Raw genomic sequence first — 16,018 nt, 5'->3', positions numbered from 1 at the left:
AGAATAAAGGAAAGTCATCATAAAATTGAAGAAAAATAATCTCAGTCTATTTAATTCTAGTCACAGGAAACTAATTCTAAAATTATTTTCATGAATTAGATACCAGCTCAGATGGCTGTTTCAAAACACAGTTTAGACTGTTCAGAACATCTAAGTAAGGGCAGTCACAAATCTGAGTTATAAAGCCTCTCAATTTCTCCAGGGTCAAGTGTGTGTGTGTGCGCGCTCCCTCGGTTGGGAAGGCTGTCATCACAGTAGCAGTGGACAAGTAGGTACAGGGACAGAGCACTGCCACGGCAGCCAGCAGTGCCAGCCTCTGGAAAGTATGCTCTTTCCTGTATAGGACAACTGCTACCACAAACTAAGGTCACATCCCACAGGTGACAGGGTAGGGAAAAAAAAAAAAAAAAAAAAAAACAAATTAGAGGCAGAATAAAGAGAAATAAGTAGTTTTTCTGGGTATGCCCAGTTACTAATCTTCTAAGCCCCCAAAAGAAAGCTAAGCAGCACTTAGCACAATGAAATGTTAGGTTTGGCAAAAGTAAAACAGAAAATTAATTTTCTTAAGGACTCTTGGTATTAGCCATAGAAACAGGCCTTAGGTGGCTTTCTATTGTTACAAGACATGTATGTAATTTGAGACACAGGAAAGTGTGAGACACAAAAGACAAACCAACTTACTTCTAAATGCTTTGTGGCCTCTTCATTTCTGGACATAAGCATCAACTTCGTCCGAATACTTCTCAAATGCATATCACTTAAGATATTTACTCTCTTCACAGTCGCTTCACTGGCCGACTATAAAGGAACATGTTAATCACTCAAAAACTTAATTTTTCCAAATAATTCCAAAATGAAAATCATTTAAAAGAAGCCATCTTTGATTCCTACCTGCAGCTTATTTATTTTCATCCTAAATTCTCTCTCAAACATAATCTTACTTTCCTTTCTAATCTGCTAAACTTACATCTATCTGCTGCTCAGAATGTGTGTTAGCAGGGGAAAAAAGAAAAAAAAAAAAAAATCAAGGATTTTATACATTAAGGATCTCAAGGTGTCATGGAGACCAATAAATATCTTGTGAGCCAGGCATGATAGCCCACCTTTAATCTCAACCCATGGCAGACTGACACTACAGGACTGCTACTTGTTAGTCACAGCTAGCTGGGGGTAGTTTTATCAAAAAGTCAGCCAAAACCAAAACCAAGCCAAAACATTTGTTTCTAGCTTACTAAAGGAGAGAAAACATAGCTTAAAAACAAACAAAAACCTATTATTAAAAGTAAATTCATTATAAACATTATAGCTTAAGAAACACCTAATAATACGGCTGGTCATTAATTAACTTAAAATATGGTCTTATCTTACCAGTATCATTAACTGGGTAGTTTCAGGATGATAAAAGATTCTGCACGCTCCTACTGCTTTCTTAAAATCTTTATGGGCATTTTCATTAGCACACCTAGAGAGAATGGATTTAAGATTTCAGTAATGGATTAAATTAGGAAGAGCATAATGCAACCTCAGTTTGATAGTGCCTATTACAATTTCAAAGTTTTTTTTTTTTACTGCTTACTTTAGTATTCCTAATTATGTGTCTTTTGTGACAGTTATACACACTTGAGTCCAAGTGCCAACCAGAGGCATCAGAAACCCTGGGGTCTGAGTCACCCAATTGTAGTGGTGGAAATCAAACACTGTCCTATCAAAGATGAGTGAGTATCTCCCCGCCCTTTATTTACTCTGTAAGGTTCTGATTGGCTGACTGAAGAACGACATTGTTTTGTAGACTAAAAGATCTCAGCTTATAAACAATTCAATAAAATTACTTACGCTTCTCTCAAATCTTCAGGAACATCCACTGTGCACTTAAAGAAGGTATTTTTTTTGACAGTTTTATTTTGATTGACAGGCCGAAGTCGTTCAAATGTGACTATTTCATTGTAAGTGGCATCGCAAGCAGCATATTCAATGACATAAAACTAAAAGACAAAATTCTTTTAAAAGCTCATGTGAACCAAAGTACTGACCTTCAGACGATGTTCTAGAATCCCCACTATGTACAAACACTAAGCATACCTTAATATTATCAACATCATTTTCATAAGCCAAATTACAAATGTTTACAAGCATGAACCTTTATAGTCATATAGCCTTGAGGAATACGTCTAGAAAGAATCCTTGGTGTTTGGCAATAAAAACAAAATTGAAATTAACAGTATAGTGAATGTGTTAACAACAGACTAACTCTATCGGAGATGGCGGACACAGCAATTCAGAGTTAGGGTGCCTCCTTGGAAAACACTCACCTCTCCTTTCATCATCCGAACTTTAGCCAGCCACCATCCACATGGCTCTTGGTCATTTGCTCTTGAATATACCTGAGGAGCAAAAATATCCCGTTATCTATCCATCCCGTAAGATTTTGACATTAAAAATGTAAATGTAAAATCTAATTGAACTCAACCAAATGTTATTACTGAAATAAGCAAAAGAGAAATGCACTTTAAGGCTGAAAGCCTGAGTAACAGTTTTTAGAAATCTATCTTAACAAATAACTATTTAAATAGTTATAAATAAATTTAAAGAAATGCTTCTTACAAGGCAACTATTAAAATATGTATAACATGGGGCTGGTGAGATGGCTCAGAGTTTAAGAGCACCGACTGCTCTTCCAAAGGTCCTGAGTCCAAATCCCAGCAACCACATGGTGGCTCACAACCATCTGTAACAAAAATCTGATGCCCTCTTCTGGAGTGTCTGAAGACAGCTACAGTGTACACACATATAACAAATAAATAAATAAATCTTAAAAAAAAAAATGTATAACATGTGCCAACACTGCTCATCAAAATTAGATATTGTTTTGAAGAATTAAAAATATTATTTAAAATTTTAAATATTAAATTTCAAAATATTACAATTTTTAAAATAAGGTGGCTCATGACCACCAACTGTTAAAAACATGAAGCACAATGTGTTTACCTGAAAAGTAAAACATAAGACACACTCAGTTCATCTAACATAGTAAACATATCTTACAAAAACAACAAAAAGTGGTTTTTACATTTTACTATATTTTGTTGTTGTTTGCTTTGTTTCAGACGTCGCTAATAGCTCAGGCTGCACCGAACTGTTTATATCAGTAACAGTGTTGACCTGAATCCCTGATCCTCCTGCCTGTACTTCTGCAGGCCATTTTTGTAATTTCAACTATTTGGACTAAAACAGAAAACATCACAATTCAGATAGTTGTTCTGTTTCTGTATTTGAATCTGTGAAATCCTTATCCTGAAGGTTGGCTTGACTAACCTGGCAGGCACAATCAGTCACCTGTCTATTAATTACTCAGCCTCTTGTGAGTAGAACTTATTACTGAAGTTCTGATTGCTGGGCTCTCATCCCTAAACCTTCCATTTGGCTGTCCATGATCCCTTCCAATTACCCAGTAAATCAACAAGCCTTCCTATCTATCCTAGAAGAATATTCAAAGAATGTCAGCTACCCTCTACTAATCTGCAAAAATCCAAGATTTAAAAGAACATTCATAAAGAAAAAAATGCATTTCATAAGACTATCAAATACAGGACTGAGCATATCATTCAGGAGTAGAACATATGTAAAGTGTGTTCTTTTCTTTTCATAAATAACCTTCACAAACAGAACACACATACATACATACATACATACATACATACATACATACATACATACACAGCTTTTCTAATTCTGTGTTTCTGTGGTATGTATGCCAAGTGTTCTTCTCTATTACTCTCTGACACAGAAGCTCTCTCTGAACCTAGAACTCCCATTTCTTTTAGAGAGATTGGTGACAAGTGAGTACCTGTCTCCTCTCCCCACCGACCCAGTGAGAAGCTGGGATTAAGGTGCATGCTAGCGTTGTCACCCGAAGTCTTCACTTGTGCAATCAGTACTCTTCTCACTAAGCCACTCTCCCTAACAAGTGACCCTCTTAAAAAGATTTGGCATAAGCACATTACTGCTTTTTGTTGTAAAAGAAGCAATTCTGATCTCAGTTTTGGATACATCCATACCATGGAATTGTATGTTTAATTAAAAATAAAACATGTGAGCAAACATAACAATCTCTGTGATGCCCTCATTATTAGTTACAATTAGTACATACAAAAATAACAAATATGTAATATGGTCAAATTTGTTACATCCTAAAATTATTTATATATGCAAAGGAGAATCTAAAACACACTCAACTCTAGCTAATTATATTTGTATAAATATGTTACTATAAAATATTTAAAGCATACTTAACTTAAACTTTTTCCTTAAAATTTTAAGTTAACAAAGTATGATTACATCTAACTTGTGATAAAAGAGCAAATTTTTACTAGGACTGAATCATGAAATGGAAAATGAAGTAAAACAATCTAGGAACAATGATTTCCAAATCTCTGACATGTTTTTGTCACAGCTAGGAAAACTAAGTCACAGATGGTTTAAAGTCAGGATAAGCATTCCTGGGCAGAGATTAGGGAAAACTGTGTTAATAAAACATCTTCAGCCCTTCACCAATGAGTTGTCAAGTTTGTTAGTGATTTAGAGTGCCCCACCCCCACCCCTTATACCAGAGATTTACAATAGTATCTTAACAGTAAAATAGTAGAGAAACCAGGTCAGGGTCATGTGAAGCCTAAAATCCCAACACTAAGGAAACTAAGGCAGGGAGATCTCAAATTCTAAGCCACCTAGAAAGAACAAAACTGATTTAAATCAAATCAAAACAAAACAAAACAAAACAAACCAGCCAGGCATGGTGTCACACCTTTAGTCCCAGCACTCTCAAAAGGCAGAGACCAGCAGATTTTCTATGAATTTGATACCAGCCTAACCTATAAAGTGAGTACAGGACAGCCAAGTCTATTACACACAGAAAATCTCAGTTCTGAAAAACAAAACAACTCTTGAATTTGTCCTCCAAACACTTCTGAGAACACTTTGACCTTGAGACGTTTTCCTTTCTTGGTCCTTGATGTGGAATTCCAAAAGAGGGAAACAACGGTAACAGAATTAGCTTTGAAAAGCCAAAGTTAAACTTCTGCCTTCATACAAAAATATTAGAAAATTCTGAGAAAGTCACGTTTGATGAAGTATAAAAAACAAAACTAACATGGAAATGTCCAGCATCACTGCCATAATTGAGTATCTCCTAATTACCTCTGTTGGCAGTTCCTGTCTACCCAGAAGTCACTTGGCACTATTTTCTAAGGTCTCACCACATCTCTCAAGAACTCTACTATAGTATACTGTATTAATTATTTTCATATTGTTATGACAAAACACCATGACCAAGGAAAGTTATAAAATAAAGCATTTACTCGGAGGTGGGGACTGGGGGTGGGGGCAGGGGGTCCTCAAGGTTCCAGAGGGTTTTGAGTCCATGATCAAGACAGGAAGCATTGCAATGGAGAACTTTCATGTTGAAACAACAAACACAAAGCAGAGAAAAAAACTAAGTCGGAATTGCATGGGCTTTTGGAACCCAAAGCCTATCACACCACTACTGACACACCTCCTTCAACAAGTTAGTACCTCCTAATCTACCTCAAACAGTTCTATCAACTTCAAAATAAGCATTCAAATATTATGGGCCTATGAGGACCATTCTTATTCAAACTACCACCTACATCTAAATTACAGTTATGGATCTCTTAAACTTAATGGTGCTTATTTTGGTAGAAGTTAACAAGATAGGATGATTGAGTCATAGTACTGACTCAAAATTGTAACATAGCTTTGTGTAAAACCAAAATAGTAAAGCCACCTGCTGTTTTACTATCTGTGATGGTTAGTACTGTCAACTTGACAGGATCTAGAGTCACCTAGGGAAAAATCCTCTAGCTGTGTCTATAACAGAGGTTCTAGAATGGGTTAACTGAGCTGGGGACACTGATCCTAAAAGAGAAATACCATCTCATGGCCTGGGATCATGGACTGAGTACAAAGGTGCAAGTGAGCAGAGCACCAGCATTCTCCTCTTCTGACTGCACAGAACATGAACAGTAGCCTCAAACTGCTGCTACTATGCCGTCCCTACTAATATGAACCGCACAAATTCTGGGCCAAAATAAATCCATCTTTAAGTTGCTTGTTAGGTTTTTCAAGGAGAAATAATTAGTATACTATCCAGGCTCTATAAACCAGGCAAAAATGAGACTGGAAAAAAACTCTTTTAAAAATAAAGTAAGCATAGAAAGGTGTTACAACTTTCTTGAAAATTTAAAAATTTATACCCTAGCCTTCCAGTCTACCCTCTTCAGATCAATGCATCTTCTCAAAGATTCTGTTCACAGTGGGCAGTGATACAAGAGACCCACAACTAGCCAAAGTGCAAATATAAGACTGCTCAGCCTGAAACGGAACAGTATCTGCTCTTTCCAAGGGATCATGGTGGAAGAGGGGTCAGAAAGAATGTAAGAGCCAGAGACAGTAAATAACTACAATGAAACAGTATCTTCTGGTCATAGCAAAGCAGCTGTGTACTCACAAACTCACTGCAGTTTTGACAGCTGCACAAAACCTGTGCAAGCCCGAGCTAGACCAAATCCAAAAAGTATCTCTTGACCAAGCAACCCCGCCCGAGATATAGATCTATTAACAACTGCTAGCTGCTAGGGGGGGGAGAGGTGGTTTTCAGAGACTAACCACTCTTCAGTGGAAGATCATATCTGAGAGTATTTGGTCCTAAAGCATAAATTAAGTCTTAAAGATTTGCTTTTGTTTTTTAATGGGTGGGGAAAAGGATAGTTTGGTAGATAGGTGGGGGATAGCAAATATGATCAAAAATTTTGTACGAAACCCTCAAAGAACTAAAACATGAAAGTTTAAATAAATAAAATAGTATTGTGATAATATTTTCAACTTGGGGAGGTGGGGGGGTTGGAAGTACAGGATTTTATACATGGCCCAATGTAGTCTCAAAGGAGTACGAGAGATTATGCACATGCAACACTATGTCCAGCAACAGCAAGCACATTCATCAAAAATAGTTAACACTGAAGACAGGGAGCAAGTTACAAAAACAGCAGCACAATGAGTTCATCCATCAGTGGGGAAAAGAAAGTAAAAACACACTATGAACAATGTGCTAAGTAGTAGGATTTTTGTGTTTTGTCATTTTTTGATTTTCTGTAATTTTCTAGATATTCCTACAGTATTCCACAAAGCAATTCATATATACATTAATACATAACCAAAAAACCACTAAAACTAGCTTTAGAAAGTGACTAACACTGATTCTATTCTAGGTTTCTTCAAAAAATTCAAATGCAGTATCACGTAATGGCTTAAGAAACTTTTGTTTTGAAAAACTTGATCAAGCCCACCAAAGCTAAAAATAGCAGCATTGACAAATGAATCTATTTCTGACTTAAGTCTCCAGTAACACTACTTCACAGTCACTGCCAATAAATAACAGGAAAAGGACCATGATCATCTCTGAGCTGAAGGTATGCTCACAAGGATATTTATTTAGAACAAAAAATAAGGCAGAATAATGAAAACTTAAATACACATACCTCTACTTCATCTCCTTCACTAATTTCTTTTTTTATATCAGGTGGTGGTGGTAATCGTACTTCATTAAACGGAACCTGACGTTCTGGTTGCCAACTGAAGGATTAGAAAAAGAATTAGTACCTGTATTTTAGCAGACCCTAATAAGGAAATGCTGACTAGTGCTATTTATTTTTTAAGTTGATTTTATCATTCAGAATGTTCCAAAGAAAAAACCAAAATATCTTATTCTTTAATTCACTAAGCTGACAGACTTTTGTATGATTCTTGATAAGCTTTATAACTAACTCTGATAGCATTACACTCCAAATTATTATACATCATACCCTGGAAACAAAATGGGCTAATTTAGCAACAATGACTAAGATCCATTCACAGCTATCAAATGAAAGTGGTGAGATCAAGAATATGACATCAAAAAGATCCCCACAACTTCATAAATTACAAAATAATAAAAACTAACTTTAGTGTACATGCTCACAAAAGAAGTTATCAGTTCAGGAGCTGAGATGACTCAGTGGCTAGAGAGCACCTGCTACTACTTTTCAGCACACACACAGTAGCACCAATTCCAGATGATACCCTCTTCTGGTCCCTGAGGAGAATGGGCATGCACATGGTACAGATATACATGCAGAAAAAACATTCATACACATAAGATTTTTAAAGGCCATCTTTAAAATTTACAGTTCAAACTCAAGAGTTTATGTCCAGATGGAGACTTTGTGTTTCGCATGCTCACAGGGACAAGGTTAAATCTTAGCATATACATCCTCAAAAAAGTTTCTTAACTTGTCTAGAAAATATGTAATTAGAATCTAGTAAAGGCATAATAATCTTTACAGCATTATAAACTAACTTAGCCGCTGTTACTTGACAAGGTTTTATAGTCAAATGTCATTTTCAAGTTTCCATAGGCTATCTAACACCTGGGAGATATCCCCCACATAAAATGGTGCTAAGTTGAATGCCGAGCAAGGAGACAGCTTAAAGTCTAGGATTTCGATGCCCTTTCTTTTCTACCATTATTGTCTACATGGAGCTCACAAAGACAGGAGCTACCTTAACATGTCTCTCAAGCACATATCTCTTCAGGCAGTTCAGAGCCATTCACAAGTTCAACAGTTCTTTGACCTTCAAGTTAACAGGTCCTTCTATAACCCTTCCCAATCTAGCCTAGTATATTTGTCTTCCCCACTTTTAACTGCCTAGCCTCTAGAATATGGAGAGAATTACTATCAATTCTTAACATCAAGCAATTAAAGATAGCCTCAAACTCACTACTGTAACTATTTGTACCACCACTTCAACTTCAGAGGTTCAGGGGTCTTAAACATTATGCTACTTGTGCATCTACTTCTGCAAAAAACAAACAAAAAACTGCTTACTGAATCATATCCATACATATTTTGACAAAGGACATAAAAATGTCAGGTAAATTGCAGATAGAAAAGCAAGTGAAAGATTATCAAAACTGAACTTGGAAAGCATGAGAATCAAGCACTCAAAAGCAGAAACATTTTCCTACTGGCATCAGTAAGAACAATCAGCTCTTAAAAGTTAACATCTACCAATAACTTACTTATTTTCAAAAACAACTGTGAGGGAGTCTTCGTGGACATCTTTGATAAATCCCTGCATAAAACAAAAAGTTGTATCAGCATTAATGTTATTGTGTAGCTCTAAAAATCTGTAATAGTGATAAAAACTGTAGAATAACAAAAGAACTCGGGTAAAGGAAGACTAGGAGGCACCAGCCTGTCTCAGCACCATGGAAGCTACAGCAGGAGGACTGAGCTAAAATACCAAACAAGACCAGACTACACAGACCCTGTCTTTAGAAGGGGAAAAATAAAATACCCAGGGCTAGAAATATAGCTAAGTTGGTAGAATACTTGCCTCCCATTTTCAAACACTCCATCCATAACACACTAAAAAACAGTAGGATAGACAACTCCAGGAGGACCACAAATTCAAGGTCATTCTTGGCTACACAGCCAAGCTGAAAGCATTCTTGGCTACACAGCCTAGGATGTAGGGGAGACTGAAAGAGGGGATAGAGGGAGAGGGCAGACAAAGACATACACATACACTTTCCACCTTAGCCACAAACAAACCCACACTCTCCACCAACCACAGTTTGCAAAGATTGTTCAGATATGAATTTGATTTTCATTTCCACCATTTGTAAAAAAGCTGTTCTTTAGCCCTCTTGAACTCTGGTTATAACAAAACTTTACATAACACACCCTCATCCTTGGAGCACTGGCATTAGTTGGATGAAATACGTTGTTTCAGAGTTCAGTAATTCAGTAAGAGCTAATGACCCAAACTCTTGTTGCCAGGTAACATCCTAACTCTTAACTCACATACAATTGTAATCGAATAGAGTTTTAATTAGTTCTCATGTATCAGAAATTAAGATTTAGTAATATTCAACCAAGTACCTAGCACTGTAACTATTACATTACAGCCCAACTCTGGAAAAACATGACATGTGAAAAGTAGTCATACTTTTTCCCTCAGGGCCAGAAAGACAGTTCAGCAGGTGAAAGTACGGGCCATTCAAGTATGACAACTGAGACAACTGAGTCTGATCCTGGGAACCCACAGTGGAAGAAAGGACTCCCAAAAGTATTGTTACTTCTACACACACGCTATAGAGTATGAGTGTCTGCACTCACATATTCACAGTTACCTTCTCAAATTGGGCTAGAGTTAATATAACTCCTCAAAATCATAAATATATTATCAACAAACATAAAATCAATGATCATTTTCTAGCTGTAAAAGGTAAATTTTAGAGTATCTTCATTTGACTAATATCACAGAGACACAATTAGAGCTATAATCAGTATATAATCAGATGGCTAAGTAAAACAGCCTGGGTTATTCTAGACTCCAGCCACCCAACCAACCAACATCAGACAGTCGACAAAGAAAAAAGTATAAGGGGCGTGGATAACATAAGATTTGTTTTTAATTGAAACAGAACTGCAAATTCCTCACTAGTCCAGTGTTTCTATACATAATTTAACCCACTGGCCAATTAGTAAATATTTTTCAACACTTATACAACTCCAAAACATGCACTCAAGCCTAGCCAGACACACACATACACTTGGTAAAGCAAAACAAAGAAATCCTTCTATTCATGCTCCCTTAAAATCTGTTTAACACTAAAGTGTATGCCAAGATAAACTTGAAAAAGACAAAAAGTATAACTGTTGTTAGATAACAGAGCAGTTTAAAAGAGCACTATTGCAATGTATTACTATCAATTAACAAGCTAAAGACGGAAACCATAAACCAGCAGAAGGAAAACCAAGCAGCAAGCTTAGTCCAAGCCCAGGAAGTCCAAGCTCCTTATAACTGAACAGTCAGCCGTGCCCTATGAAGGAGGGCTAGAAGAATCTTAAGGATTCCATAACTAACAAGATTTATTATCTAAATTTAGTTGGAGTTTTAGCTAGAGACATTTTCCCCCCATGTTGGGGAACCAGTAGATCAAGTTACTTGTCCTGTTTGACTTTCTCAATTTTTTCTTTTCTATAGTCAAGATCCTCAGGGGATCGTCCCCTGTCATATCTGATCCATAGCATTCTAGAAGGGGTCCAAACCCTTTTCTCCTTTCCTCTCAACATACAGAGCCTCTCTCCCAAAATAAGATGTCCTCGGTCCAGTAACCAAAAATCATTAAAAAGTTATAGAATGAATTAAATTGCTTGACCTCTCCCAGAGGATTTTTAAATATCATAAATACCAAACTTACAATCATCCTCATTTTGATAACTAAAACAACTCAAAGCAATTCAAACAATCTAAGCAAATATCTGTTGGGATAGTGCTCCACCACTATCTCCTGTTTATTCTTACATAACTGATTTTAATAGTGAGACTAATGCCTAAGTTTCTACTGTCTGAGACAGGTTAGGACGACTATCCCCTGCTTTCTGACCTATAACTTAGGGTCAAAAGCCCTATGTATATTTAAATCTCCCTTCTATGGAAATTAATTTCTCTGTGGGTACATATGTCCCTTTCTCTTTATTTAACTTGAATTAACATAAGTTTAATCTAGGTTTTTTTCATTTATCTCCTGCTTTTTGACCTATAATTTAAGATCAAAAGTTCCTATTACTTATTCCTCTATGTGTTTAACATTAATTAAATCCCTCCTACTTACTGTGTGAGCCTAGTTCTAGGCTCTGTTTTTGTCACACCAGGCTGAGTAATCCCAGAATTCCCATGTAGACCAAGTTGGAAGATCCCGAGAGCTGCCCTGGCACAGACTTTTTAAAATTCCTTTGAATGCATTTTTCTCATTCCTTCTATTCTCCCTCTTTGCCTCGGAGTAGCCTGCCTTTGCCCCCAGCACCTCCAAGCTTAACTCTTTGAGGCATCTAGAAACCTATTAGAAGGGCCCAGGATAAATCTCCATTGGCAGTTGTGTTCCTTGTTTTAGTTTCGTGGACTTGGCGTGGCTTGCTGAAAACCACCTCTCCTCCTCCTAATCTTATATCATGATGCATGTGTATCCCATTCAGGAATTTCCAATTAATTTTTAAAAGTAAGTTCTTGCCCCACTTTGGGTGTCATCTGTAGCAGTGAATTAGTTAAATCCACTTTAGTTCCTGGCTGTCTCGAGCTGGATTGTGAATGGAAGACACAAACACACACCAGCTAATTTTGATATACCTTGACTAGCTCAATGACTGGGCACTTCTAAACCTCCCCAAGGCAAGCACACACTCCCCTCCAGTATTCCCGAGTTAATATCTTTTAAAATCTGTATTTCATCTCTGCTACTGCAGACCCAATTGGGGAAATAGCCCCTAGGGCCACTTTCCGGGAATCTGCCATGTTGGCAGGACTTGAAGCCTGTTCTTGCTCCCCGTTTGGCTGTCCTGGAACCTCAAGTTCACAGAACTCCACTTGACTCTACCCAGGAGTGCTGGGATTAAAGGCGTGGGCCATTGTGCCTGACTTTCGAAGAATTTTTACATGAGGGTAAAGATTTACTTTTAAGCAGTACTGGGACATTTTGCTAATTCTTATGGAAAATGAAGCTGGGTATGGTGGCACAAGGCATGAAACACCAACACTCAAGAGGCAGAGCAGGTTCAAAGCCAACCAAACCTGAAAAGATCTAGTTTCAAATTAACCAAGGGATGGGAACTGCAGCTCAGTGGTAGAGCACCTGTACTCAATTTTCAGCACCACCACAAATTTGTCTTCACAAAATTAATGATTAAAAGACTTAATAAATTTCTTCCAGGCAAGATAGCAGTGCCTCTTATTCCCAATGTTCAAGAAGCTGAATCAAGAGAATAAGCTCAAGGACAGTCTAGACTATATAATGAGTTTGAAGGCAGAATGAACCAAACAGAAAACCTGCCTCAAAAGGGGGGTAGGGTATGGAAAAAATTTTTAATTTTTAAAAATATTGGGGGGAGGCTTAAGTAAATTATTCATAATCCCAGTGTAAGGAAGTTATTTCTAATCAAAAATTTTGAGACAAAAAAAAAAAAACCCTACCTAAAAGATGAGCCATGATAATCGCAAAAAAAGAAGGGCTGGGGGTGGAGGTTAAGTCTCAACTAAGAGTTAAATTCCATAAGTTTCCCAGTCAATAAGAACATCAGGACAGACCAAAAAATGAAACTGAGATTGTAGTTTTAATATATACAACTTTTTTTTTTTTTTTTTTTGGTTTCTCGAGACAGGGTTTCTCTGTATAGCCCTGGCTGTCCTGGAACTCACTTTGTAGACCAGGCTGGCCTCGAACTNAGAAATCCNCCTGCCTCTGCCTCCCAGTGCTGGGATTAAAGGCGTGTGCCACCACACCTGGCTTATATACAACTTTTAAGATGTTACATGTGTTACAATTTCTACCTTTGTTCTTTTCCTATTTCACTTTGTTTTATGAAACAAAACAAACATTATCAACATAAACAACTTTGCTTCCGTTTTCAAGTATCTACCCTAAGGTGCTTGGCAATTTTGATATGGAAGCATAAACAGCTTGAAGAAAGCACACAGTACAACACAGAACAGCCATTGAAGATATAGTTCTGAAATGATCTTCCAAACCTCTCATTTTAGAGAAAGAAACAACTGCAGCCAATACATATCAACACCAACCCAAATTCTCACTTCCTGGAAGGTTATAAACAGTGCTTTTTAAGAAAAAAATCTCATTCTTTTTTAAAAGCTCTTTCCACTAAAGAGAAAAAGCGGATTAAGTCTTACAACAATACCAGTAGAAATGATGGAGACTTTCATATTTACAGAAAAAAAATCATCAAAACCCAATTTGTAACAGGAAAGCACAATGAAGTCTTGGTAGAACCACCATGCATTTGAAATCTGCAGATCTTAAGCAGAAGTAGAGGAACCGGGTATCAGATGTCAAAGGTCATCTTTGGTCAGTTAGGAGTTCTACAGCAACCAGCCCTCTCAACAAAAAATAAAAGGCTATAGACAGGCATCCTTTTGAAACCACTACCACTAAATTGGAGGCAGAAAAGACAGACAGGGAAATTAATGGGACCTGGAAAGGAGAAGGAGCCATCAGCTTGATGAAGTTCCTAGCCAGCTTAGAGTAAAGAATTCCAGCCTAATTAACATTTGCTAAGATTGCTTACACACAGCAAAGGGCCTTGTTTATAGCATCATCAATATAACCACCCTCCTTTTCCAGCCACAAACTTTTAATTCTCCAAGTATCTCTCAAAAACTCCTTTACAGAAAACAAGTCTGACCTCCATTTTGATATATGATTTCACCTTATCAGACTACAATCCCATCCACATCAAATCCAGAGACACCCTAAACCTCTTTACTGAAAGAGAAGAGAAACAGGGTAAAGAATATCTTAGCATCAAGCTAACTTCAGAACTACCAAGATTGTCCATGGCTCTTGCTGACACTCTCTCAAGAAGTCTACACCTACACTTAGGTGTATCTTACTGTTTCCCTCAACACCTCTGCAGTAAGGCCTATGCTTAAGTCTTATGTTAAAATCTTTAACTCGGGTCCCTGAAAGACTGCAGCAAATGACAGTATGCAGTAGTAGTGTCTCCAGCTCCCAGGCCCCACGGCCACTGCCATAACCCATTTGGAGAATTATATGACCAAGTTCAACTATTACTATTGGTTGTTTAATCAATATGTTCATCAAATGTCTTCCTTTTATGCAATCCATTACAAACTAATGTATACTCCTTACAAAAGGGGAAACAGAAACTAAAACACCACAGCTAGCATTCAGCAAACAAACCACCAACTGAATGTGATCAGGAAGTAAACAGCTAAAAGCTACAAAACTGAGTTTAGGATGGTAGTCTAGATAAAAATAAATAAATAAATATAGTAGACTTACATGCTATAAAAACTCAAACTCTAAATTTGTTAGAGCTAAGGTTTCCACTGCAAAACAAACCACTAGCAGCAAGAGAAGAGCTAATACAGCTCTCTAAAGTGAGGACACGCCTCAGCCTAACCCTTAACTTTTGTTTGTTTATTGATTTGCTTATCTGTCAAAGATCTGCTTACTTTTTAACCTTATGTGTGTGGACCTTCGTGAATGAATATATCCCATATATAGAAGCCAGAAGAGCCAACTACAGTTACAGGTGGTTGTGAACTGCCACCTGGGTTCTGAGACCCAAAACCAGGTCCTTTGCAAAACCAGTAAGCACTCTTGACTTGCTGAGTCATCCCCAGCCTCCGATAGTGAGTGGTTCTGATATTTAAAGTCCAATCTATTAAAAATCCTCATTGGTTGAGCAAGCAAATGATTCTATGGATAAAGGCAGTTACTGCCAAGCCTGCCCACCTGAGTTCTACCTTGGGAATCTACCCCTAACTCCCAGTGGAAGGAGAAAACTAACTTCTAAAAGTTGTCCTCTAGGGTGTGTGTGTGTGCACACACACCCCTTAAATAAATGTAACTTAAAATTTTGGAAGGGGTGAGAGAGATGGCACAGTGCTAAACTGCCATGTTGGGCAGCTCATAACCACTTCTAACTTCAGCTCCAGTGAGTTTCAATTCAATGCCTCTGGCCTCCCCAGAAATCTGCACTCACATATTTCCACATAACAAAATTTAAAATAAAAAAAAAGGGGCTGGAGTGATGGCTCAGTGGTTAAGAGCACTGACTGCTCTTCTAGAGGTGCTGAGTTCAATTCCCAGCAACCACATGGTGGCTCACAACCATCTGTAATGAGATCTGGTGTGTCTGAAGACAGCTACAGTGTACTCACATATATAAAATAAATAAATAAATCAAGAAAATAATTACCTACTGGAAAATTAAAATAAATAAATTTAAAAAAAAAAAAAAGTATGGTAGGTAGCTCACACCTCTAATCCCAAGGCCAGCCTGGTGTACATAGCAAGTTCCAAAACAGAGACCCTGTCTCAATAACAAAAAAATAATAAACCAATAATTAATTAAAAATA

The 16,018-nt window shown here is 37.3% G+C and overlaps 1 protein-coding gene across 6 annotated transcripts in view; it reads right to left on the bottom strand.

Moving 5' to 3' along the window:
* Fxr1 (FMR1 autosomal homolog 1) overlaps positions 1-16,018 on the bottom strand; it is a 50,671-nt gene that overhangs the window by 21,851 nt on the left and 12,802 nt on the right. For all 6 annotated transcript variants that reach the window (XM_021195299.2, XM_021195301.2, XM_021195305.2 and 3 more), the window contains exons 2-7: positions 9,134-9,186; positions 7,554-7,647; positions 2,310-2,381; positions 1,834-1,982; positions 1,369-1,462; positions 682-798 (exon numbers count right to left, since the gene is read on the bottom strand). In XM_021195299.2, coding sequence (XP_021050958.1) covers positions 682-798; positions 1,369-1,462; positions 1,834-1,982; positions 2,310-2,381; positions 7,554-7,647; positions 9,134-9,186 — 579 coding nt within the window. The remainder of the gene's footprint in view (positions 1-681; positions 799-1,368; positions 1,463-1,833; positions 1,983-2,309; positions 2,382-7,553; positions 7,648-9,133; positions 9,187-16,018) is intronic.

This window comes from Mus pahari, chromosome 4 (assembly GCF_900095145.1).
Source record: "Mus pahari chromosome 4, PAHARI_EIJ_v1.1, whole genome shotgun sequence".
NCBI lineage: Eukaryota > Metazoa > Chordata > Mammalia > Rodentia > Muridae > Mus > Mus pahari.
The sequence above is the reverse complement of the archived record's forward strand: the minus strand, read 5'-3'. Positions and strand labels throughout refer to the sequence as shown.